General features: G+C 48.2%; 1 protein-coding gene across 1 annotated transcript in view; it reads right to left on the reverse strand.

The window, feature by feature from the left end:
• Positions 1–19,871, reverse strand: part of RBM19 (RNA binding motif protein 19) — a 141,609-nt gene extending 121,738 nt beyond the window's left edge. The window contains exons 1-11 of the mRNA XM_008004832.3: positions 19,690–19,871; positions 15,771–15,953; positions 13,638–13,757; positions 13,444–13,482; positions 12,727–12,919; positions 11,275–11,543; positions 8,632–8,712; positions 6,031–6,109; positions 3,638–3,709; positions 2,412–2,615; positions 906–1,036 (exon numbers count right to left, since the gene is read on the reverse strand). Of these exons, the coding sequence (XP_008003023.3) occupies positions 906–1,036; positions 2,412–2,615; positions 3,638–3,709; positions 6,031–6,109; positions 8,632–8,712; positions 11,275–11,543; positions 12,727–12,919; positions 13,444–13,482; positions 13,638–13,757; positions 15,771–15,953; positions 19,690–19,839 (1,521 nt within the window). The 5' untranslated portion in view covers positions 19,840–19,871. The remainder of the gene's footprint in view (positions 1–905; positions 1,037–2,411; positions 2,616–3,637; positions 3,710–6,030; positions 6,110–8,631; positions 8,713–11,274; positions 11,544–12,726; positions 12,920–13,443; positions 13,483–13,637; positions 13,758–15,770; positions 15,954–19,689) is intronic.
• Positions 19,872–24,519: the final 4,648 nt, after the last annotated feature.

The raw sequence follows: 24,519 nt of genomic DNA on the forward strand, positions 1-24,519 counted from the left end.
AGGAAGGGAGTAAACAGAAACCCTGCCTTTAAGCCGTGCTTCCTGGTGGAGGATGTTGACTTCTGCCACGAGTAAGGTGGACCCGGCACTGATCAGAGGCTGGGAGAGAGGTCAGGTAGAACGTAACCACTCTCTTCCCACCTGACACAGGGACTCGACGTTGTAAGGAGGCCACCTGACACAGCCACACACAGGAAACTTCGATCAGTGTATAACCCGCACCCGCAGCCCTCTCCCCGCCCCTCAAGCCTGCATCGCATCCTGTCCCTGCACCGGTGAGTGAGAATGTGAGCTTCATGCCAGGGGGCCAGGTCTGGCCTGATGGCAACAAGGGGGTCAAGAAATCATGAATAAATGAATGAACGAGCAAAGGAAAACGGGTGAGGATGAGGTAGCCTGGGGCTTGAGGATGTATGCTAAGTAGATGACTTGGTAACACTGGGAAAAGAGAAGTTTCTTATATTCCACTGTGGCCATTTTAATATGCCTCTGTAAAAATTCCTTTCTTCTTACTCCTCTTCCAAGGTGGGATCTATAGAAATGGAGAGCAAATTCATCCATTCAAGGAATATTTTTTCAGTGCCTGCTATGTGCCAGACACAAGTGTAGGTGCCACAGATCAGTGACCAGAACAGATCAGACCCTGCCCTCATGCGATTTCTTACCTTCTAGTGGCTTGTGTGAGGCGGTGACTTAGCATGCCACTGCACGTTTTCTTAGGCCCACAAAGTGGACGCCTGTGTTCACACACACACACACACACACACACACATACACAGCCTTTCCTGACCATGTGAGCCCACAAAGTGGATGCCTGTGTCCACACACCACAGACACACACACACACAGCCTTTCCTGACCACGTGAGTCCCGCAGCCTCCCGGCCAGCCCAGGAGGGGCCTCACCTGGAATACCTGCCCGTCCACCTCCGAGTAGGCCTTTACAGCATGCTCAGGGAACATGAAGGTGACGAATGCAAAACCCTTGGGTTTCTTGGTCAGGCTGTCGATGGGGTAGTGGAGCTCAGACAGGGGACCTGAGGACAGGAGAAGTGTTGGTCTCTGGTGGGCCAGGCCACTCAGCCCCAGGGAAGAACGTGGTGAGCACCAGCTGTGAGCCAACCTCACAGGTCACGGGTATCATTTCCCAGTCCCCTACGTGTGTCTATCCTAAGAGCAACAATACCTGGGTTGGAGCCCAGCACCACCACCTACTGCTCATGTAGCCTGCCTTGAGCAAATCACTGAGCCTCCCCATGCCTCAGTCTTTTCATCTGTATAACAGCACAATGGTACCTAGTTCATGGGCAGCTGCAACAACTAAATGTGTTAATGCGTGCATAGTGCACTAAACAGTGCTTGCTAGAGTTAGTGCCAAAGAAGCGTCTTCTATGATGATATTAGCATCATGCTCAAATTAAAGCACACCCTTCCTGCAGTGCTTTCCACTCTGGACCCCAGGGTGTGGCCGCGTCCCCTCTCTGGGTCTTTCCTTCCCAAATGGACGTTTGGGGTATATCAAAGAATGCCCACTCAGCCCAGCCATGCAGTATAAGCCGGGATGCCAGCCTGTGTGAAGGATCTGGTGAGCAGATCAGTGAATGGAACACACAGTTCCATTGGGGGCAGGCCCCAGCCTTAGAGGTCAGATCAGTTTTCCTGATGGCAGGCCCTACTCAGGGCATCCTTACCCTGACAACGGGGCCTACATCAGGTGTTCAACCTACAGCTCCAATCCTCCACAACCTACAGCTGGCCTCTGAATAGACATGGGGAGACACTGCTGGGATCTCAAAGGTATCAAGACCTCCCCTCATCCTGAACCCTCCCTTCCTGCCCTTCAACAATGGTAACTCTACAAACAAACACAGCCTATTGTCACCAAGCTGGACTATGGGCCCTCAAGCCCATGGCCCGAGAAATAACAGCAACAACAACACTAACCTTGACACTGTCAAATCTATTTGGTGCTCAGCTTGGATAAGAGGACTTTACATAATGAAGAATTCAGATATGGAGGAACGCCGTGTAGGTATACTCGTCAGGCGAAACCTGTACAGTTACTCAATTCCAATATTGAGTGGCAAGAGTTTGGACAGCAAGGGAGAATCTCAAAAAAGTCATCCAAATTGCTTCAATTCTGAATTTGGAAAAGTTAGAGAGCTCAGACAGCAAAAGATGCCAGAGATGCTATTAATACCTTTTACTTCCTGTCCTGCAAATCCCTGCATTCATCATGTCACTGAATCCTCACAGCAGCTCAGGGGTACTTGGTCCCATTTTACAGAAGAGAAAACTGAGGCAAGAGATGTGGAGTCGTGTGTACACTGGGACTTGAACCCAGGATGTTAGAGTCAGAGCCTGGTTCCCACAGCCGCTGGGCTATCCACAGCCCAGGGGCCTCGCCCCTACCGTATTTGGAGAAGAGCTTCTCCAGATCCTCCTCGGTGCTGGTGTAGGGCAGGTTCCGTACAAAGAGCCTTCCGGACTCGGCCAGGTCCTCCTCCTCTTCGTTCTCCCCGAGCATCCGGCCTTGCCAGGATTTGGTGGTATTCTTTGGCGCAACATTGGTGGTGGGGACGTTCTTTTCCCTGAACACCTCGATGTAGCGCCCGCCTGCAATGAAGAGGAGTCAGGGCTCCAGGGGGAGGCCTGGAACTTGCCAGCGACTCCTTGCTGGTGACTCCAAACTCTTCTCTGCTGCCTTCCAGAAAACACAATCGACGTGGCAGATGACAGCACCCAACACCTGCCCTGTCACCTGGGGTGGCAGCGTAAGCCAACCCCAGGCCTGAACCCAAATCTCACTCACCCTGCCAGTTCAGCTCCAGCCCTGGAGGGAGCCTGCCTGAATTATCCCAGACCACAGTGATGCAGTCTCTAAACTGCGGGCTGTATTCTCTGGCACTGCTTGTTGTTCTGCCTTGGGAAAGGTCTTAGGTGACAGCCCAGCCCTGGGTGCTTACCTGCTGATGATTCATTTACATGCATAGCCCGTGTGCCTGATTAGGGTACTATTATCACCGTATCCTGCACAGGCACTGCTAGCTGTTCAATAAATACCCACCTCCTGACTTGCTAACAAGATTCCCAAGGCTCTCCATCTTCTCTAACACAACTCAAGTCTTCACTGGGGTTGACGGTTGGACTCAAATCACTTGTCTTGCCCGGGGATTGGTCAAAGATTACGTCCCTGGGTATTGTTCCAAAGACCTCCCAACTCTAGGGAATTTGCACGTGCTGTTCCCTCTACTGAACATCCTGCCTGTAGAGCCAGAGCCTGCTTCCTCAACTGCAGGTTTGTGTACCAATGTCGCTCCTCGGTGAGGCCAAAGCAGACAGGACCCTGTTTAAAGCCAAGCCTCCTCAAATCCCTGCCTTCCCCAGGACCCGTGTCTCCTGTGTGTCTTCCTGTAGCATGGATCACACATTTAACTACCTGTCTCTTCCTGCTAAGTCAGTTTACTCTCTGTCAGCTCCGGAAGGGCAGGGATTTGGGTCTGTTTGCTCCCTGCTGTGTCCCCAGTGCCTAGAACAGTGTCTGTAGAGAGTCAGTACTCAACAAGAACGTGTAAAGGAAATGAAGGAACGAAGAAACCCTGTAACACAAAGATGGCACGTGGCCAGGGCTTCCTTACCCATGTACTCCCGGTTGCATTTTAGAGCTTGCTTAACTTCCTCTTCATTGCTGAAATCCACAAAGATGTATCCTGACAGAGGACAATGAGAGGTAAAATTTGCAGGCCTTGCAGACATTTGTGAGGGTACCCAGGGGAATACCCCTACTGTGCTAGGAGCAAAAAGTGAGGGAGAAACCTCTACCTTTGCCAAATCTCCAAAATACAAAGGGTCTCCCTCTCTCTCTCCCACCCACAGCCCAATTTCCCTCTGCAGGGAGCGTCCAGACCCCAGCCTGGTGTTGTGGATGAAGATGCTGAATGCCAGGAGTCGGAAGCCCAGGAGGCATTTCTGTCTCCCTCCAAGCCTCACCTCACCCCTGACTGGCACCTGCTCCAAGCCATTCTCTGGAGAAGGGCCTGTGGCTGAAGCATGAGGACCCATCTAGGTGCTGGAAGCACCGTCTCCACACCCACTCTGCTCCTGGGCGCCTGAGGCCTTGACTTGCACAAAAAAACAAGCAAATGGGGGAGTCTTTCCTCTAGCACAAGAGGCTCCGCTTCCTGACCTCTTTGGGTCTCAACCCCATGAGGCAACAAGATGAGGACCATTCCCCTGCTTTGCTGGGGCATTAAGGAAATCCTCCCAGGGGCACCCAGCTAACAGCTGGCAATGTCTATTACTTGGTCCAAAGCCCTTGGGTTTTCTGCCTTTAATCACAAGGCTGTTTAGATGCTTTCGGTGACTCCTCTGTGCCCTCCTTTCCTATATCCAGGCATCTCATCCATCCCTATAAACATCTTCCATCCTTCTCCCTCCTCCTCTCCATGGCCACACCCTGGGCCCCATCACCACTGAACTTCCCTTAGAGGATGGCAAACACCTGGCTCCAGGACCCATTCTTCACCAGCCAGGGACCATCCTAAATCTGATCACTGCCCTCCCCTGCTCTAAGCTCCCAGGGGCCCCTGCATCCTGACTGAAGCCCACAATCTTTTTCTTTTTGAGATTGGGTCTTGCTATGTTGTCCAGGCTGGATTTGAACTCCTAGGCTCAAGTAATCTTCCCACTTCAGATTCCTGAGTAGCTGAGACTCACACAATCTTTAATGAGGCCCCTAAAGCTTAAGAGGCCCAGCCTGCCTCCTCCCCAGCTCTCCTGCAGGGGACATTCTGCTGCTTTTCAACATTTCATGCTTGGATCCCAGCTCTCTCCAACTCCAGGGACTCCAGTATGGTTTTCTCTTGACCCTGACAATTCAGATATGCTTCTTCCTGCTCCCTCTCTGTTCTCTGAAGTGCCATAAAAGCAAGGGTACCACCACCATCATGAATATTAACAGCAGCTTTCACTGAGTGTGCAACAGGGGCTTAGCACGACACTAAATGCTGTACACAGAACCATTCACGCAACTTGGTGGGACAGGTTTACCTGACTGCCCAGAAAACAAACAAACAAAAAAAACCTGAGGCTAAGTCCCTTGTCCAAGGTCATAGGGCTCCTACCCGAGATCTGCACCTAGGCAGAGCCCTTTCCCCTGACCTCACCCTGCCCTGGAATCAGTCTGCAGGGAGAAGGATGGGTGGCTGAATGGTCGGCTGGGTAAGCGGGACTTTCCTGATAAGAGGAGAGTTGGGGAAGAAACGCAGAAACGTGACAGTGAGGAGACCATCCCTCAAGTACACTTTCTTCCCCGGGTGTCAGCCTAGGCAGATCTCAACTGCTTTGCCCAGGCCAGTGTCTTCTTGCCAAAGACAGAGTACACATCCAGCGGCTTCCAGCCTCTAGCCTCCCTGCAGCTACAGGGCCTCAGGGTGGTTCTCTTGAGAGGCAGCAAGTCTGCTGCTCAATCTCCCACAGTGCCCTGGTCTGGCCAGCAAGGAGGAGTAGGCACAGGCGGTGCCCACCTTCCTGAGCTCAGACACTCTGCCTTCCAGCCACACTGCTCATCTCAGGGAGGCCGGAACCCAGGGCTCTGAAGCCAAAGGAGGTGCCTGGTTGCCCAGAGTGTAAACCTGCGGGGAGGGTGGCACGGGGCAACACCACATAGGCTCAGCAACTCAGAGCCCTGCGCACCAGCAGAGCTGCCTGTGAACTTGGCCCAGCAAACCCCAGGACCTGATGGCATTTGTTTCAGTGCAATAGGTGAGCCCACTGGGATAGGCAAAGGCTAACATGAGGAAGGGAAGGATGAAAAGCACAGGTGAAAACTCCTTCCCTATACACCAGGCCTCCAAAGGCTGGGGCAAGAGATGCAGCCTTGACCTGCCCAGGCTGACCACATCCACACGACTGAGGACCACAAATAGGAAGAAAAACGGGTGCCCTTAAAACTTCTCCCTTATTTAACTACCCCAACCTTCCATCTTCACTGTCTGCCCCCTTTCCTACCCGGAAACATCCCAGATCTTACCTGTTTTATTCCCATGAGCATTTCTCACAATTCGAATGGCCGCTGGTTTCAGGGGTGCCAGGAATTCCGTAACATTTTTCTGTAAGAAATTTTTTCCCCTTACCAACCACATAATAAAAATACAACCCAACGAAAAGACATGGGGCAAATTTCTGAATCAGAAAGGATTACAAAGTGTTTCATTCTTTACTTTTTCTCTTTCCTTATACATCTCTCTTCTCCAATTACCTTGGAAAAAATTTGAAAAAGAAAATTGGAGAAGAAATGAGTAATATAAATATAAAATAGCAGTGTCACTATCAGGATTAAAATAGCGATGTCACTATCAGCATTTTAAGGCATTGTTTCTCCCCTAGATAATTTTATATACTTGGGATTAAATCTGGCTTTTTTCACTTCTCGTTAAGTTTGAGTATTTGGTTTTTGTGTATTAGTTTTGCAAGCAGCCACCTCGTGGTTTTTGCTTTGCTAATTAAAGCATGTGATTTTCAGAATGGTTGGTACTGAAAGAATTCTGACAAAATTACAAGACAACTCAGTGAGTTTAATAAAACCTAAATGCTTGCTACTCTGAAGTTTGATAAGTTGTAATTTGGAAATTTATAAACATAGAGTACCAGAACAAAAAAAGATTTCAAGAGAAAAAAGGGCAAAAGACATGAACGGGCACTTTCCAAAAGAGAAGATATATTGGCCAGGTGGGGTGGCTCACGCCTGTAATACCAGCACTTTGGGAGCCCAAGGCGGGAGGATCACCTGAGGTCAGGAGTTCGAGACCAGCCTGGCCAACATGGTGAAACCTTGTCTCTAACTAAAAATACAAAAATTAGCTGGGTGTGGTGACGGGTGCCTGTAATCCCAGCTACCCAGGAGGTTGCGGCAGAAGAATCACTTGAACCCTGGAGGTGGAAGTTGCAGTAAGCTGAGATTGCACCATTGTACTGCAGCCTGGGAGATAAGAGCGAAACCCTGTCTCAAAACAACAACAACAAGATATACATGATCTACAAATGTGAGAGAGTATGATCCATCTTATAAGTAATTTAAAATATAAATTAACATGAGATGCCAATTTTACCTATCACTGATAAAACATTAATAATACCCAGGGTACAGGAAAATGGGCACTTGTAGACTCTGCTACAGGGAGTATCAACTAGCAATGCTCCCAGAGGGCAACTGATATTCTGTGCCAAAGCCTTAGAATTGTACACGCATGTGCCTACACAGAATATTTATCTGGAGCAAAGATCAGCAAACTGTGGCCCATGGGCCAAATACCACCATGGTCTGCTTTTGTCTGGCTTGCAAGCTAAAAATGGTTTTTACATCTTACAGGATTATTTACCAAAAAAAGAGAAAACAATGAATATGTGACAGAGATGAAATGGCTTACAAAGCCTAAAATATTTACCATCTGGCCTTTACAGACAAAGTCTGCTCACCCCTGATCCCAAGGAACTGGATTATTATAATAGCAAAAAATTGGATATAACTCCATGTCCCAATTTAGGGGACTGAGTAAACCTGTAGAAGTTTACCCTGAGTAAGGAAGAGCATGAGTATAAAAACTGCTGCTGTAACAGAGTATCTTCAATATTCAAAGAGGTCTATGACATATCGTGATGAGGAGGAAAAAGGGGTTTCCAGAGTTCCCAGTAAAGGATTGCTTCTTAGACATACAAAGACAAAAACGTCCAAGAAGAGGCTTCAGTGAGCTATGATGGCACCACTGTACTACACAGCGAGACCCTGTCTCACAAAAAAAAAAAAAAAAAAAAAAAAAAAACCCACACAAAAAACAAAGGAAAACAAAACAAAAACCATCTAAGAAGACACATCCAAAACGTAGCAGTGGATGTCACTGGGTAGGACACAGGTGTGTTGGCCAGACAGCCCCAGTTTGCCTGGGATGAGTTGTCACTGTATCTGGAGTCATTAGATCTGTGGTAATTACATCCACAGCCTGGCACCCCGGTGGGGTAGCACCCCTCTCATTCTCAATTTAGTGTAGATGATAATTTAGTAGTCATCCTACTTAGAGGCAATTTTTAAATATGTTTTATTTAGCTACACGGTTTTGAATTTTCTATATTGAACTTCTATTACTTTCATGAAAAGTGAAAATTAAAAGTGTTCTTCCGCTGTTACAGACCCAAAGGCAGCAAACTACAGTCCACAGGCAAATCTGGCCCACTGCCTGTTTTTATACATAAAGTTTTATCTATTTTTGCCTACTTTCTGAGACCGCTTCCTTGCTATAAGAGCAGCGTGAGTAGTCACAACAGAGACATGTTGATCACGAAGCCTTAAATATTTACTGGCTGACCCAACCCCCACGCTTTTCTTTAACAGAGTGTGTCCACCCTGGTATGGGTACCAGCGAGTGAAACCAGACCTCCTTTGTCTTGGTGTAGCCATCCCTGTTTCCTGACCCTGACAATGCCAGAGATCTTATTTCTCAGCCTTTTTGGCCCCAGTTCCTTCCAGCTCATGTCCTCAACGGGCTCTAACACCCCCATGCACCAAAGGCTCCTGGTCTTCCCACCCTCGTCTCCTGCTCCCACAGGCTCCCGACCCTTGTCCTCAGTCAGCACATACCTCTGTGATATTGAACGGGGCTCCCCGCAGCTTCACGGTGTGGCAGGTGGTGGGTTCCTTCTGGTTTGCTGGTTTCTCTGTCTGAGTGATCAGAAAAACAAACAGAAGTGGCCACACTAACGCTTCATACAGCTGCAGGAGGTGGCACACTGGGACATTTCAGTGCCAGAGAAGGTGCCTGCTGTTAGGGAGAACTGGGGAACGCTGGGAAGAATCCATGTCTACCGTGCATGGAGTCTGGCCAGAGGTGGGGCTAGGTGATGCCAAGTCTCCATGTGTCCCTGAGATGAGCGCTGGAACCAGAGCCTGGCAAGCTATGGGCACTTGGACAGGAGCCCTGGGGCCACAAGGAGGGGCAGGGTGAGAATGGGAAGGAGCCCTGAAGAACAGGACTGTCAGTACCACTATGCAGGGCTTATCAGTGCCAGACACTGAGTCAAGCACTTTACAGATGCCAGTGATCTACTAAATCTTTACAACAATCCAATGGGGATTATGGGTTCCGGATGTCTTTTCCCCTCAATTCTGGAATCCAAACAGCTCTGAAAAATCTAAGTTTCTAGAAACTTTTATGACAACAAAACCTGCCCCGACTCAAATGCACTTCCCAGCAAAGCCTGCCGTGAGTGGATGTGGGCCCATTTATAGCTTATGCTGATTCACGTAGCGCAAGCAGTCTTGTCTATGCACTGCAGAAAAAGACAATGGGGTGCTGCCTTTTATCCTGTATTTAGTAACAAGGTAGGCAGAGGGGAGTGAGCCCTGCTGGGGGTACTTCATTCCAGAGGGTTCTCTTCCTAAAATCTGAAGATTCCAGAATTCCAGCATATACTTAGCCACAGGGTCAGAAACCAGAGGCAGGGAGCAGTGCTACCAGGAGTGTCTTTTTGTAGATGAAAATTAAGAGGCTGAAGGAAGTAAAGTATCTCACCTAAGGACCAACAGCTACTAAATGATGGAGCTAGGATTTGAACTCATAATTCTAACTTCCCCACACTCTACTACCTCTCTGAAATATACAATTTTTGGGGGAAAAAAAAAGGACAGGGTGCATAATTAGAAGAGGCAGAAAATGAAAGGAGGGAGGAAGAAGAAAAGGAAAAGAGGAAACAAAAGAGGAGGATGAAGCCTGCTTTCATCTCATTTGAAAATACAGGGCTGGGGCCAGGTGCAGTGGCTCATGCCTGTAATCCCAGCAATTTGGGAGGCTGAGGTGGGTTGATCACTTGAGGCCAGGAGCTCGAGATCAGCCTGGCTAATATGGTGAAACTCTATCTCTACTAAAAATACAAAAATTAGCTGGGCGTGGTGGCATGTGCCTGTAATCCCAGCTACTTAGGAGGCTGAGGCATGAGAATCACTTGAACCCGGGAGGCAGAGGCTGCAGTGAGCTGAGACCGCACCATCACACTCCAGCCTGGGTGACAGAGCAAGACTGTCTTAAACAAAGAGGAAAAAAAAAAAAAGAAAATACAGGGCTAGGCAGGGAGAGAAGTGATACTTCACAGAAAGAGGGAACAGGGACCTGGACAACATGTCAAACTGCTCTGTCTCTGATGCAGAGAGGACTCCCAGGTCGGAGACGAGTTGGCTGACTTCCAGGGAAGCGCCCACGTTTATGATCTTGACTTCAGACCCCAAAGACCTGGGGCTAAGTCCTGAACCCATCACTTCCCAGCCATGACCTTGGCTGAGGCACCTTCCTTCTCCAGGCCTCAGTTTCCTCATCTGTAAAATGGAATAAGAGCAATACCTGCCCTCAAGATCACAATGAAATGCAACGGCATGGCAGGCATGGTGCCTAGTGTGTAGCGCAGGCTCAGTTGATCCTCCCTGTTATTGCTGATGACTGCTCTGCACCCCTCTGCCTGTGCTGTTACTAAATAAAAAGGATAAAGGCTCAGAGCCATCACTCAGCTCACTCCTGCCCCATTGGTGGGATGTGGGTGTGCTGACCAGGCTGCTCCAGTTTGCCCAGGATAGTTGGTCACTGTATCTGCAGTCATTAGACCTGCAGTAACTACATCCACAGCCTGGCACCCCATTGGACTAGCATCTCACTTTTAACTTAGTGCGCATAATAATTTGTCACCCTACTTATAGGCAATTTCTGGAAGGCAGGTGACCTCTCCAGGTTAGCAACAGAAAATAAATGCAGAGGCTGGGTGCAGTGGTTCATGCCTGTAATCCCAGCACTTTGGGAGGTTGAGGTGAGTGGATCACTTGAGGTCAGGAGTTTGAGACCAGCCTGGCTGACATGGCGAAACACCATCTTGACTAAAAATACAAAACATTAGCTGGGTGTGGTAGCGCATGACTATAATCACAGCTACTCGGGAGGCTGAGGCAGGAGAATCACTTGAACCCAGGAAGCGCAGGCTGCAGTGAGCTGAGATCGCACCACCACACTCCAGCCTGGGCGACAGAGCGAGACTCTGTCACAACAAAATAAAATAAAAAATAGAAAAGAAATGCAGAAAGGACACACGGCGAGCAAGCGGCAGGGCCAAGATCAGGAAGCCTTTGGACTGCAGAGCTGCGTCTTTCCCCAACATTCCACTCTCCTAAAAGAGGAGCTGTGGGGACCATAGGCAAGCAGGAGAGCGGACCTCCTCCCTTGGCATCTGCGGGATACACACGCACCTCAGCTCTGGCCTCCGGTGGTCTCTTTTTCCCAGCTGGCATCCCTTGCTCTTGGCCTGCACCCTTGCCATCTCTTTCCTGCAGGATTGGGGTGGCGGAGGAAGCCTCTTCCTCGGCCTCACTCCCTTCATCACAGTGCACGGCTTCATCTTCACTTTCCTCTTCTTCTGAGGAAGAGGACGACCCGGCCTTCACCATCTTGGATTTCAGGTAATCCATGTCTGACAGCTCCTTCTGCACAGCTGCCTTCAGTTTGAGGCCTGCCTCTTCTAGAAAGACAGGGAGGCTGAGATCAGTGATAGCTACGAGCAAACCGGAGTTCGGAGGCAGCAAATGGCAGATGGTCCTCCTAGTGAGAGGCCTGAGGCCCCACGCCCTGGTGTCCTCACCACACTGTGTCCATGGCCCCTGTGCCCAGCATCCCCCATGAGTCCTCTGATTAGCAGTGCCAAATGGGGTGGGGCTACTGCAGCTTTGATATTCTCTGTACCACACACTGAGCTCCTGGCTCCCTGCCGCCAGCCATGTCTCCCCAGTTCTCTCTATATGGCAGCCTCCACGACACTTTTCAGAGTAGGTACAGGACGGTCAGTCTCTGCTTAACACCTTCCAGGGGTTTCTGGATGCTCAGGGTGAAACTCAAGCTCCTCATCAGGGACGGCTGCGTGGGCTTCTCCCACTGTCTCCTCCTGCTCCAGCCATCCCAACCCACATCAAGCCCCTCAAGCCCATGCATCTTCCTTTCCTCTGTGTCTTTGCTGTTCCCCTGCCTGGAACCCCTTTCTTCTCCCCTCCCCTACCGTGTCCCACTAAGTCCCCTGAGTTCCTCGGATGTGAACTTAGCACAGAAACATTACCAGGCATAACTGCACTAAATGCACATCCTCTCACCTTTAGACCCAAATACACTCCCAGCTCTCCACCGAGCAAGTACTCTCCTGTGTTGCAGTTGCTCCCTTGCCCACCAGGCCTCCCCCTACACCACAAACCCCTTCTGAGGACAAAGGCTCACTCCTTTACCTCCTCAGGGAGGCCTTCCCTGATAACTCTCCTGTCCCCCTTTCCTGCTTTCTCTCTGTAGCATTCATCATCCTCTGATATACCCGACAGTGGACTTATTTGCTTATTGTTCCTCTCCACAACCATAATCACAGCTCCATGGGGGAACAGACCCTTCTGTCTTTTGCTTATCAACATGGTCCCAATGCCTGAAGTATGCCTGGCAGATAGTAGGTGCTCAAGAAATATTTGTTGAGTGATTGACTGACTGACTGAATACCCAAGTAGGATCAGTGAAGGCAGACGCACCTGCAGAGGGATCATCACCCCGACTGGAGAGCTCAAGGGCTCACCTGACTCCTAGAGTCTGGTACAGAGGGGCCCCCAGTGCCGATGAGCCCAATGGCAAGCACAGGTCCGTGCACATGGAGCACACAGTCCCCATGCCCTCACCTTCCAGGTCCTCCCCGGCTCCCTCCTCCTCACTCTCCTGCCCAGAATCGGAGTCGAAGTTCAGGTAGTCGCTGGCCGGCTTGCTCTTCCCTTTCGAGGACTCAGCATCCAGGCCATCGTTCGCCCAAGTGGCTGCCTGCGCCCGCCTCTGATGAACTGACAGAAACTCCTGGAACTCTGTGTCCTCCTTCAGCTGGTGGCACCAGAACCCGGGCAGCAGGGACACGGGAAAAACGGAGAGGAAGAGGCAGAGAAGGCTCAGGTGGGGCTTGATCTTTCTGACTCTTAGGAGGGTGAGAAGATCCCTCAAGCTCATTTCCCCCATTCTCTAGAGGACCCCGAGGTTCAGCTGGGTCAGTTCTAAGGAAGGCAGAGTTGACTTCTCACCAGACAAAACTAAGAGGACATGAAGACAAGGCCAGGGGAGACCAGAGGCACAGCTCTCTGCTTCCCAGGGCCAGCCTCCATCCTCTCCCAGCCTCCACCCTCTCCAGCCTCCTCCCTCTCCAGTCTCTTCCCTTTCCCAGACTCCTCCCTCTCCCAGACTCCTCCCTCTCCCAGCTTCCACCCTCTCCAGCCTCCACCCTCTTTAGCCTCCTTCCTCTTCACCCTTTTCAGCCTCCACCCTCTCCCAGCCTCTACCCTCTCCAGTCTCCACCCTCTTCCACCTGCTGCCCACCCTCCCTCCCTCCCTCTTGGGCAACAGGACAGACTCACCTTCTCCAGTTGACCTGCCACCTTTTTTTTCTTCTCGTCCTGAAAACAGAAGGCACAGAGAGTGAGGGTCACACAGATGAAGAGAGCTGGGAAACAGAACTGCATTGACTTGGGAGGGCCCATCTTCGGGAACCAAAAGGGAGTGACTACCCTGCTGGCACTGGGGACAGAGGCCAGAGTGACCCTTTACATACTTTCTTAATTTCTGGAGTAGTAGAGTCTTTTGGAGGCTGCTTGGGCTGGCTTGGTTTCTGGGCATGTTTGCTCCAGGCTCTGGGTTTGGCCGGGTCCCCAAATGACTTGCAGAACTCCACCTGTGTGGGAAAAGAGCCACGGCACCCAGGTGTTAGGTGCTGCCCTTTGGCACCTGGGAGCTCGGGCATTTTAGACAACTGCCACTGCCTAGCTGAGTTTGCAGAAGTAGATTACACATCGCCCCTTAGCCTGGGCTTTCTTCTTCAAGTCTAGAATGTAATACTTTAACAGTCTATCAGTATGAGTCTGTAATACTGTAATGGTAATAGCTGCCACTTACTGAGGAATTCCACATACCAGGTACTATCTAAAGTGCTCTGCAAGTGCTGATACACTGAGCCTCTCACATTAGTGACAGCTACGACTTTCTATAATTCAGATCAAGAAACCGAAGCATCAAGAAGTCAATTGCTCTGGGTTACCCAGGTAGTAAGTGACAGAGTGAAGACTGGCACTCAGGGGGTCTCTGGGCTCTGGAACCTGAGTTCTTAACCATCCACTCTACAGGGTGGCGAGATGACCTGGGCCAAGCACTCAATCAGGCTCTGGGCAGGGCAATGCGGGGCAGTGGCTACCAGGGTTACCCCACACTGCCATGGGTTAATTATCATAAAGTGAGCTCCTCTGGCTCCAGCGAACAATTCTAGAGTGATAGGGACAGCGGGGTGACCACTGGAGGGATGGAAGAGTTCTGGAGACCCAGTCTGAGCTGATGCACCATTCAGGCCCTAAAACCTCCAATACACTCCTCTGAGAGGACTTTGAGAGCGCTGGTTATTCAGGCATCCACCACTGCCAGCCACGTCCAGCCACGGTTAAGGCTGACACTGGTCAACCAACCACTGCCCCTAGGGGAAGGAGCTGCCAACTGGTTGCAGTCCTCTTTAAGACACAGGGTCTCACTCCATTGACCAGGCTGGACCGCAGTGGCATGATCATAGCTCACTGCAGCCTCAAACTCTTGGGCTCAGGAGAACCTCTTGTTTCAGCCTTCTGAATACCTAGGACTCCAGGCACATGTCACCATGCCCGGCTAATTTTTTTTATTTTTGTAAAGACACAGTCTTGCTATGTTGCACAGGCTGGTCTTGAACTCCTGGCCTCAAGTGATCCTCCCACCTCAGCCTCCCAAAGTGCTGGCATAGGCATGAGCCACCACACCTGGCCAGTTACAATCCCTTTTGTGCACACTTTCAAAATAGGCTTGTTATTTCTATAATAATGACATGTCCTCATGGTACAAAAGTCAAATAATATACAAAAGTACAATGAAAGTTAAAAAAAAGTACTCCAATTCCTACCACTCATAGAGAGGAATGATTAGTATTTTGGTACAAATCCTATCCTATGGCCTTCCATGCATTTATCATACATGTATGGAGGAATACGATTGTGTCTAAATGGGATCACATGAGACATACATGTATTTGTCCATCATCTGTTTTTTCCTTCTCAAAAAGCGTTAGAGATGTTTTTACGAAGTCACTAAATACACGAGTGACCTAAAGTGGAGCCCCCTCCTCCAGGAAGCTTTCCTGACTCCTCCCTGGTCAGGCTAGAGATCTTTGTTCTCCCACAGTCCCTGAGGCTCACCTCATCATAGCACTGATGTCACTGAGCCAAAGCAGCCTGCTGACCTATCAGCCCCCTGCCTGCCCAGAGGCAGCTGGCTCCATGAGGACAGGGGCTGAGACGTCACCTTTTTCTCTAAATTCCCAGCATCATTGAGAGCTTGCTAAATGCATGAGTGAATGGATGAGGCAGAGCTGTGGTTCTCAAGGCGTGGGCCTCAGACCAGCAGCATGGGCGTCACCTGAGGGCTTGTTGGATGTGTGAATTCTTGGGTCCTGCCTCCATGCACTGAATCAGACGCTCTGGGGATGGGCCCAGGAAGCTGTTATAATAAGCTCTCAGGTGATTCGTACGCATATGAAAGTGTGTGAATCAGTGAGGAAGAAGACCAAAGACATCACAAAGTGAAGAGGGACGGTCTTTGAACTCAAGTGTTGAGTGAAAGATCAAACAACATCACACTCGACAGGCAGGTGAGGGTGAGACTCCCACCCACTCACTGTGATCCGGGATGTGTCGATGAAGCTCTTGTGGAAATGCTTCAGTGCCTTTTCGGCCTCTTCCTCGGACTTGAAGCCAATAAAGCCAAACTTGCGGAACTTGCCATCTTTGGTGAACTTCAGACTGCAGTCTGTCAGCGTGCCGAAGGCGGCAAACAGCTGCCTGAAACGCTCCTCCTTCATCTAGGACAGAGGGAGAGGAATGAGAGACAAACTGGAAAGTCCCCAGAGCAAGGGGACAAAATGCACTGGAAACCTGAGGTCATGAGATTCTCTAAGGGTGGCCTCGGATGAAGAGGGGCAGAGTATGCTTTTCTAGCTACAATAGGTTCCAGCTGTGACTCTAGCACGAGTTGTGTGGCCTTGAGAAAGTCCCTTAACCACTCACTGATGTGGAAATCATGACTCATAATGGCTGCAAATGACGTCTTCCTACCCTATGGGGCTCCTATGAGGATAAGATCAATTACAGAAGTAGTATTACATCCGCTACATAGTAGATACCTAATAAATACTTGTCGGAATAAATGAATGAATGAACAGGCAGGGTAAGCTCTATATATCTTTGTCAATGAAGCCTCCCACAAAAAGATGCCCACATCCTAATCCTTGGAACCTGTGGATATGTTACCTTACATGGCAAAAGGGACTTGGCAGGTGTGACTGATGTGGAGATGGGGAGATGACCTGGATTATGCAGCCAGGCCCAATGTCACCTCATGGGTCCTTACGAGAGGGAGGCAGGAAGATGAGAGAAGATGGAAACAGAGGAGATTGGAAGATGTTATCCTATTGGCTCCAAAAATGGAGTATATAACCATGAGCCAAGGAAGGCAGGTGCTTCTAGAAGCTGAAAAAAGGCAAAGGGACAGATGCTCCTATAGAGCTTCCCAGAAGGACTGCAGCCCTGACAAAGCCTTGATTTTAGGATTTCTGACCTGCAAAACTGTAAGATAACAAATTTGGATTGTTTAAGCCAGTAAGTTTGTGCGAATTTGCTATAGCTGCATTAAAAAACTAACACACTAATATTATAATTTGGTCAAGAAGCCCCACCCTATGGAAAACAGGCTCCTGGCTTCTCACCATCTTCACTGCAGCCAGGCTACCCTCACAACTCAGTTTTCTAAGCAGATACTGGGAGATTAGTGTGTGTGGTAGTGGAGTTGAGGGGACATTCAGGGCCCACAAACAGCCAAAACAAGTTTGAAAATGCAAGAAGCTAGAGGTCTTGGCAGTCCAACTAGAAGACGACATTTTCTGAGGTAGCTTCTTACTAACTGATCTCATCAAAATCTCAATCACACTGTGAGTTAGGAATTTTTATCCACATTTTATAGAGGAGAAAATGAAACTCATAAGGGATAAATGATCTGCCCAAGGCCTACAGAATCAAGGTTTGTGACTCAATTCAGAAATATACAAGACAGTGAATTCAAGTCCTCAGTGCCTGGGAGAGACCAGGCTCAAGTCTGAATCCATCATTCCTTTGTCAAAAACCTTTTGGTGACTTTCTGGCACCAAAGTCTCAAGGACAAGCATCTAAAGGAAAACATGCAATTCTTCAAGATCTGCCCCGACTAACCTCTTCAGCACTACGTTTGCCAAACTCCTCACAGCCTTCTCACCTCTGAGGTTTTACTTTGGTTGTCCCCTCTGGGTTACATTTCCCAAGACAGGCCCTGGCTAACTCCTCATTCTCAGTTCAAACATCTCCTGTTCCAAGAGGTCTTTCTTAGATGCCTTAGGTGGACGAGATAACCAACCCTCACTGTGCTCCCATAGCACCCTGTTCCTATTTCAATGATGCACCTTGCATCATAATGATCTGGTGCCTCTCTTTTCTGCTAGACCGCAAGTTCCGTTAAAAATAAGGACCCAGGCTTATCCACCTCTATCTACAGTGTCGGCAATATCACAAGTATTCACTACTAAATATTTGTTGAAAAATAATTAAGACCAGTGCAGACCATCCTGCTAAGAGAGAGTCAGGTGTAGTGGTGAGGAATGCAAATTCTAGAAAAAGATTGCTCAATTCAACCCCTGCTCTATAAATTATACCAGTGTGTGAGCTCAGGCAAATCCCTGTACTTCTCTGTATCTTGGTTTCTTTACCTTTAAAATGGACGTAAAAATAAAACTTACCTCACAGGGATAAGGTGAGGATTAAATGTTACTTTACCTAAAGCACCTGGAACCGTGCCTGGCACATAGTAAACTCTCCAAGTGTCAGCTGCAACTGCCCTTGTTTTTGTTATTCTTTCATTCATGAGATAAGACAAACAATAAGAGTCAACTACACCGTGAAGTGCAACAAAACTGAATTTGGGAAGAAAAGGAAGTGCAGCCATGCTAAAATAGATATTTTTAAGTATACTGCTCAGAGATGATGACAGGAGAATTAAAAACAAGAATATTACAGACACTGGAGGGGAGGAACAGATGATCTAAATTCCTTATTTTTCATAGTTGAGGCCTAGCAGATAGTCACTGGGGCAGGCAGGTCAAAAGGAGGAAGGTACACTCCTTGAATATACAGAGATACATGTGAGGAGTCCCAAAAACAAATCAATGAAGATGGTTCCTCCTGGACAGAGAGGGAAGGTAGGACAGAGCAAAGACTTTGCTACTCATGATATACACTACTATACTGCTTGAATTTTGAAAACTGTGTGTTACAAAGTTCCTTTGTCCCACCTGACAAAGGGGGGAAAAAAAAAGGAAAGGAAAAAACTCACAACATTAAAACAGAAATGGGGGCCAGGCGCAGTGGCTTAGGCCTGTAATCCCAGCACTTTGGGAGGCCCAGGCGGTGGATCACCTGAGGTCAGGAGTTCGAGACCAGTTTGGCCAACCTGGCGAAACCCCATGTCTCCACTAAAAATACAAAAATTAGTTGGGCGTAGTGGCGCATGCCTGTAGTCCCAGCTACTTGGGAGGCTGAGGCAGGAGAATCGCTTGAACCCGGGAGGCAAAGGTTGCAGTGACTGGAGACTGCCGAGATTGCGCCACCGCACTCCAGCCTGGGCGACAGGGCCAGACTCCATTTCAAAACAAAACAAAACAAAAAACACGCGAGAGAGAGAGAAAAAAAAAGGATATAAGACAAACAATGATAAGAGAATCAACTACACAGTGAAGCACAACAAAGCTGAATTTGGGAGGGAAAGGAAGTGCAGCTACGCTAAAAATCCTCATCCCACAAAGCGAGGCATCAAGAAACACTGTCTAACCTGATGGATGGATCAGTAATCCATTTAAAAAAAAAAAAAAAGCGACAAAGAGAAAAAAGGATGATCCATTCGAGCCCACTACATTTAATCATCTAGTATTAAGTACATTCACCTATTTTGCCTACCATGTGTCGAGTTCTGTGCTGGGCTCTAGCGAAACAAAAAAGTATGGCTGGGTCACCACTCCCCACTTACTAGATAAATGCTGTAAAGCTCTTTACCCACTCCGTATTCCTACTTGCCCTAAGGATGCGAGTGGGAATTGGAACGCAGGTCCGCAGATTAATATTCCCCATGTCTTCCCCAACAGTCTCCAGACTGTGAGAGGAATATAAATACAGTGTTGGACAATATCCCAGGTCAACAACTAAAAAACAGTGATTGAATGAAAGAGGTTGTGGGAGCAGGGCATTCGCCACAAGGTGGGAGTTGTCACCTCCCCGGGAAGAGTTGGGTTAGGAGTCAGGTACCAAACAACCGGTTGTGAAACCGTAAGCAGTCACTATTCCTCTTTCCCCGGGATCAAATGGGGATAAGCCCAGGATCCCGCCCTTTTTGAGTTCGGAATTGGCCCGGAGTCCTGCCCCAGAGCAAAAAATCTTCCATTACCTCCAGGCATCTCTTCCCTACCTCACAGCTCCCGGCTGGTCTCATTTCAGATTCCCAACTCCTGCCTCTGCACTCACCCCATTCGGGAGATTCTTCACGATCAGTCGCGACATGGCGCAGAGTCCCCGCTGTTTTGATTCCAACACAACTGGACAGCGTCTTCCACCAACAACTTTCACGCTACCGCCCTGGGCGCCGCCATCTTTGCCGAGCCGGAACACAGTCATGTGGCTGAGACCTCGGCCTGATCTGTCCGGAAGTAGGCGTGGCTAAATCAAAGCCACTCAGGGAAGTCACACCCTACAAGGGGTGGGCCCGGGCGCTTGCATTTTGCGCAGGCGCAGGGTTTTGGGCGGATTCTGGAGACGCCAATGCAGCGGCGAAGGCAGCAGGGGGCGCAGGTCCGTAACGTGCGCTGAGTCTGCTCGGTGTTAAGGGTCGCGCCAATGGGACAGTCGCGTTCTCGCCGTTTTCCTACTTTATTTTTATTATTGAGCCTTAGGACTGCCCTGAGAACGGGGGCAAGATTAGGGACCCTTGCGTTCCTCGTAGAAATGGGGAAAGTGAAGCTTAGAGAGATTGCCAGCCAACATAAATCAAGTATTGAGCCTTTTGTGTAAATACTTGGAATGAGCGTGTTGGAAATAAAGGCTCTCATTTTGCAGACAGATAAACTGGGAATCGTGCGTGTAAAGCAGCTTGCTCAAAGTCTTATAACTATGAATTGGAAAGTCAGATTCGAACTAGGGGCTGCCTAGGGCCCTACAATGAGTCTCTACGCCTTCAACCCCAACACCACAAGCATTTTGCCTCCCTTCCTAACGTTTGGAACTCTCACCTGGCAGATCTTCTAGCTGAGAGATCTTGGCCAAAATGGCCTCTGAGCCTTTGTGTCTACTTCTGTAAAATGGGAATAATTCTTTATTATGCTAGGGGTTAAGGAGGTGAGAACGTAAAAGGGATGTTATCTTTCTATTGCTTCTCTGAGCAGTCTCAGTACCCACTCTTGGATGGAGACATCCCATGAAAACCCCTATTTTCCCTCTTGAATGACAGTATTGCCTTTCCGTTTCCCCACAGTGCCTCAGCTGCACTGGACGTTGCTCCCACGCTTTTGCAATTTCCTTCACCTAAAAGACATTCCCTCCTTACTTCTTATTGTTAACAGCTTTATCACAAACCATACAATTCACCCACTTAAAGTGCACAATTAAACGGTGCTGAGTATATTTACAGAGGTGTGCAGCCATCACCACAATCAATGCTAGGACATTTTCGTTACCCTCAAAGAAACACCGCACCCTTTAGCTATAACCTGCCAATTCTTCCCTCTCCCTTCCCCCTGATAACCACTAATCTACTTTCTGTCTCTATGGATTTGTCTATTATGGACATTTCATATAAATGGAATAATACAATATGTAGTCTTTTGTGTTTGACTTCTTTCACTTAGCGTAATGTTTTCAAGGTTCTTCCATGTTGCAGCATGAATCAGCACTTTATTTATTTGTTTATTTATTTGAGACAGTTTCTGGCTCTGTCACCCCTACTGGAGTGCAGTGGCACAATCTCAGCTCATTGCAACCTCCGCCTCCCAGGCTCAAGCCATCTTCCCACCTCAGTCTCCTGAGTAGCTGGGACTACAGGCACATGCCACCATGCCTGGCTAATTTTTTTTTTTTTTTTTTTTTTTGGTAATTTTTTGGTAAACACGAGGTTTCAACATGTTACCCAGGCTGGTCTTGAATTCCTGGGCTCAAGCAATCCACCTGCCTTGACATTTCAAAGAGCTGGGATTACAGACGTGAGCCACCACACTTTTTTTGCTGAATAGTATTACGTATATGGATGTACTACATTTTATTTATTCATCAGTTGATGGGCATTTGGGTTGTTTCCACCTTGTGGCTATTGTGAATAATCTGGCTGTGAACACTTACCTATAAGTTCCTGTGTTGGCATTTGTTCTTATTTCTCTTGGCTATATTTCTAGGAGTAGGATTGCCTGATCATATGGTAACTCTATACTTAACCTTTTAGAACCTGCTAACCTGTTATCCAAAATGGCTTCCCCATTTTACATTCCAAGCAGCAGTATATGAAGTTTCAAATGTCTCCACATCTCCTCCCATGTTTGTTATTGGTCTTTATAACAATAGCCATTCTCGTGGGTGTACAGTGGTGACTCAATATGGTTTTGATTTGCATTTCCCCAATGACTAATGAAACAGCATCTTTCATGTGCTTTTGGCCACTGGAATGTCTTTCTGAACCCACTCCCATCCCCTCTCTAAGACCAACTCAAGCATGGCGTCCTCGAATATGCCTCTTTCCTACTGAAACCCAAATTCAGGGAGCTCATACGTCTGCCACAGCATAAACCTACAGAAATCACTGGTGAGGAGCACACGGTGTAGGTTCAGAGTTATAGATGAGGCCGCTTGTTCTCTCCACATTATATTGCTGAAGGGGCGTCCTTAGATCTATCTTTGCAAAGCATCACACCGGGCACCAGGAAGAGACAGGTAATAGGAGTTCATTAAATGCTAATTGTAAATTAAGGTCTGTCCGTTCAACAGAATTCCATGCAGTTGTTAAAAAACAGGTAGGGATGTAGCTATAAATGTTTTTGAAGGAAATGCATCAGTCAGCAGGACGCAGACGTATACTCAAAAAGATGTAACGAAAGAAAATCTGGACAAGAAGCTGTTTACGGAAGTGTGGGCAGCGTAATGGGATGAATGATCCCCTGTCCCCTCAGCACCACACACACTGGGGGCATCCTGACCCCTGGAAGCTGTAAATATGACTTTATTTGCAAAAAGGGTTGTATTAGTTTGTTCTCACGCTGTTAATGAAGACATACCCGAGACTGGATAATTTATAAAGGAAAGAGATTTAATGGACTCACAGTTCCACATGACCGGGGAGGCCTCACAATCATGGTGGAAGAGCGAGGGATGTCTTACATGGTGGCAGGGAAAGAGAGAATGAGAACCAAGTGAAAGGCTTTCCCCTTATAAAACCATCAGATCTCGTGAGACTTATTCACTACCATGAGAACAGTGTGGGGGAAACCACCCCCGTGATTCAATTATCTCCCACCGGCTCCCTCCCAGGACACATGGGGATTATGGGAGCTACAATTCAAGATGAGATTTGGTGGGGACACAACCAAACCATATCAAGGGTCTTTGCAAACGTACTTAAGGATCTCAAAATGAGATCATCCTGAATTATCCTGGTAGACCCTAAATCTAGGACCCTCTTAAAGGACACACAGAGAACATCATGTGAAGGTGGAGGCAGAGTCTGGAGTGATGCAGTCACAAGTCAACGAAGACCTGGAAGCTGGAAGAAGCAAGGAAGGGTTCTCCCCTGGAGGTTTTGGAGGGAGCATGGCCCTGCTGGTACTTTGGGGGCTTCTGGCCTCCAGAAATGTGACAGAATAACTTTGCATTGTTATGCCATCTAATTTGTAGTAATTTGAGACAGCAGCTACAGAAAATGAATACAGGAAGGGTTAAGGGAACCAACAAAGGACGGTCAAACCCCAGGGCCCAGCAACAGTGGGGAGCTATCACCACCCCTGGGGCTGAAGGGCAGAGCGAGACATGTCATCCCAGGGCCTCAGTGATGCCAGAAGCTGTGGAAGGGGGGCGTGCTTTAAGGACTAGAGCTATAGAGAGATACAGCCACTGTGGAACCACAGGTGTGTGTGTGTCAGGAATAAATACCCTGTCGCCTCTTTCTCTTCCCACCTGTAGTTTCCTGCTGGAGCCTCCCCTTGGCTGAACCAACGGAAAGCTGGAGGCATGGCCACAGGTGTTGCAGTGCACACAGATTGCATCTGGGGCACAGAGCAGAGTGGAGGAGCAGGCTCGGGGAACAGGAGATGGGGTGTTGGAGAGGAACTAGCACATGGGACAATCTCCAAAATATATCGTTAAGTGAAAACCAGCAATGTACTAAGTAATTTATTACGTATGCTGTCACTTAGGTTAAAAAAAGAAAACGGGAGGGAGGTGGGCGAGGATACATAGATACTTGTCATGTTTATTGACAGGGTACTCGTAAATTTCCAAATTTATTGTCTTGCAGTTCTGAAGGCTAGAAGTTCAAGATGAAGGTGTTGGCAGTGCTGGTTCCTTCTGAGAGCCATGAGGGTGAATCTGTTCCTCCCTGTCTCACTCTGATGGTGTGCTGACAATCTCTGATACTCCTTGGCCTGTAGACACGTCACCCCAATCTCAGCCTTCATCTCCACATAACAGTCTCCCTGTGTCCACGAGTTTGTGTACAAACTTCCCCATTTTATAAAGACACCGGTCACATTGGATTAGAGCTCATCCTAATGACCTCATTTTAACATAGTTACTTCTGTAAAGACTCTGTTTCCAAACAACGTCACTTTGTGAGATATGAAAGGTTAAGACTCCAGCATAGGAATTTGGAGGGGACACTATATATGACTTATGTAAGCAAAGGTGATCTCAAAAGATATGTGAGGAAGTGGTAACAGCAGTTGCTTCTGGGGAGGGGACTGAGGAAGTGGGTATATGGATGGATGGAAATGTCGTTTACCTTGAGTAACCTGTTGTAATTTTGATATTTCATTATGAAAAAATTATCTATTTTTTTAATACATAAAAATGTTAATCATGTATAAACTACATCTGCATGTACTTATACGTAACTATAGGGTAAAGTCAACAAGCATGTATATTATTTGTGGTCATTTCTGAAGGGTGGCTTTGGAGGGGTGAAATTGTAGGGAGACTAATAAACCTTTATGTATCGATTTTGGGTTTTGTCTTTTTTTTTTTTTTGAGACAGTAATTGGGATTATAGGTGCACACCACCATGCCTGACTAATTTTTTGTATTTTGAGTACAGATGGGGTTTCA

This window comes from Chlorocebus sabaeus, chromosome 11 (assembly GCF_047675955.1).
Source record: "Chlorocebus sabaeus isolate Y175 chromosome 11, mChlSab1.0.hap1, whole genome shotgun sequence".
Lineage (NCBI taxonomy): Eukaryota > Metazoa > Chordata > Mammalia > Primates > Cercopithecidae > Chlorocebus > Chlorocebus sabaeus.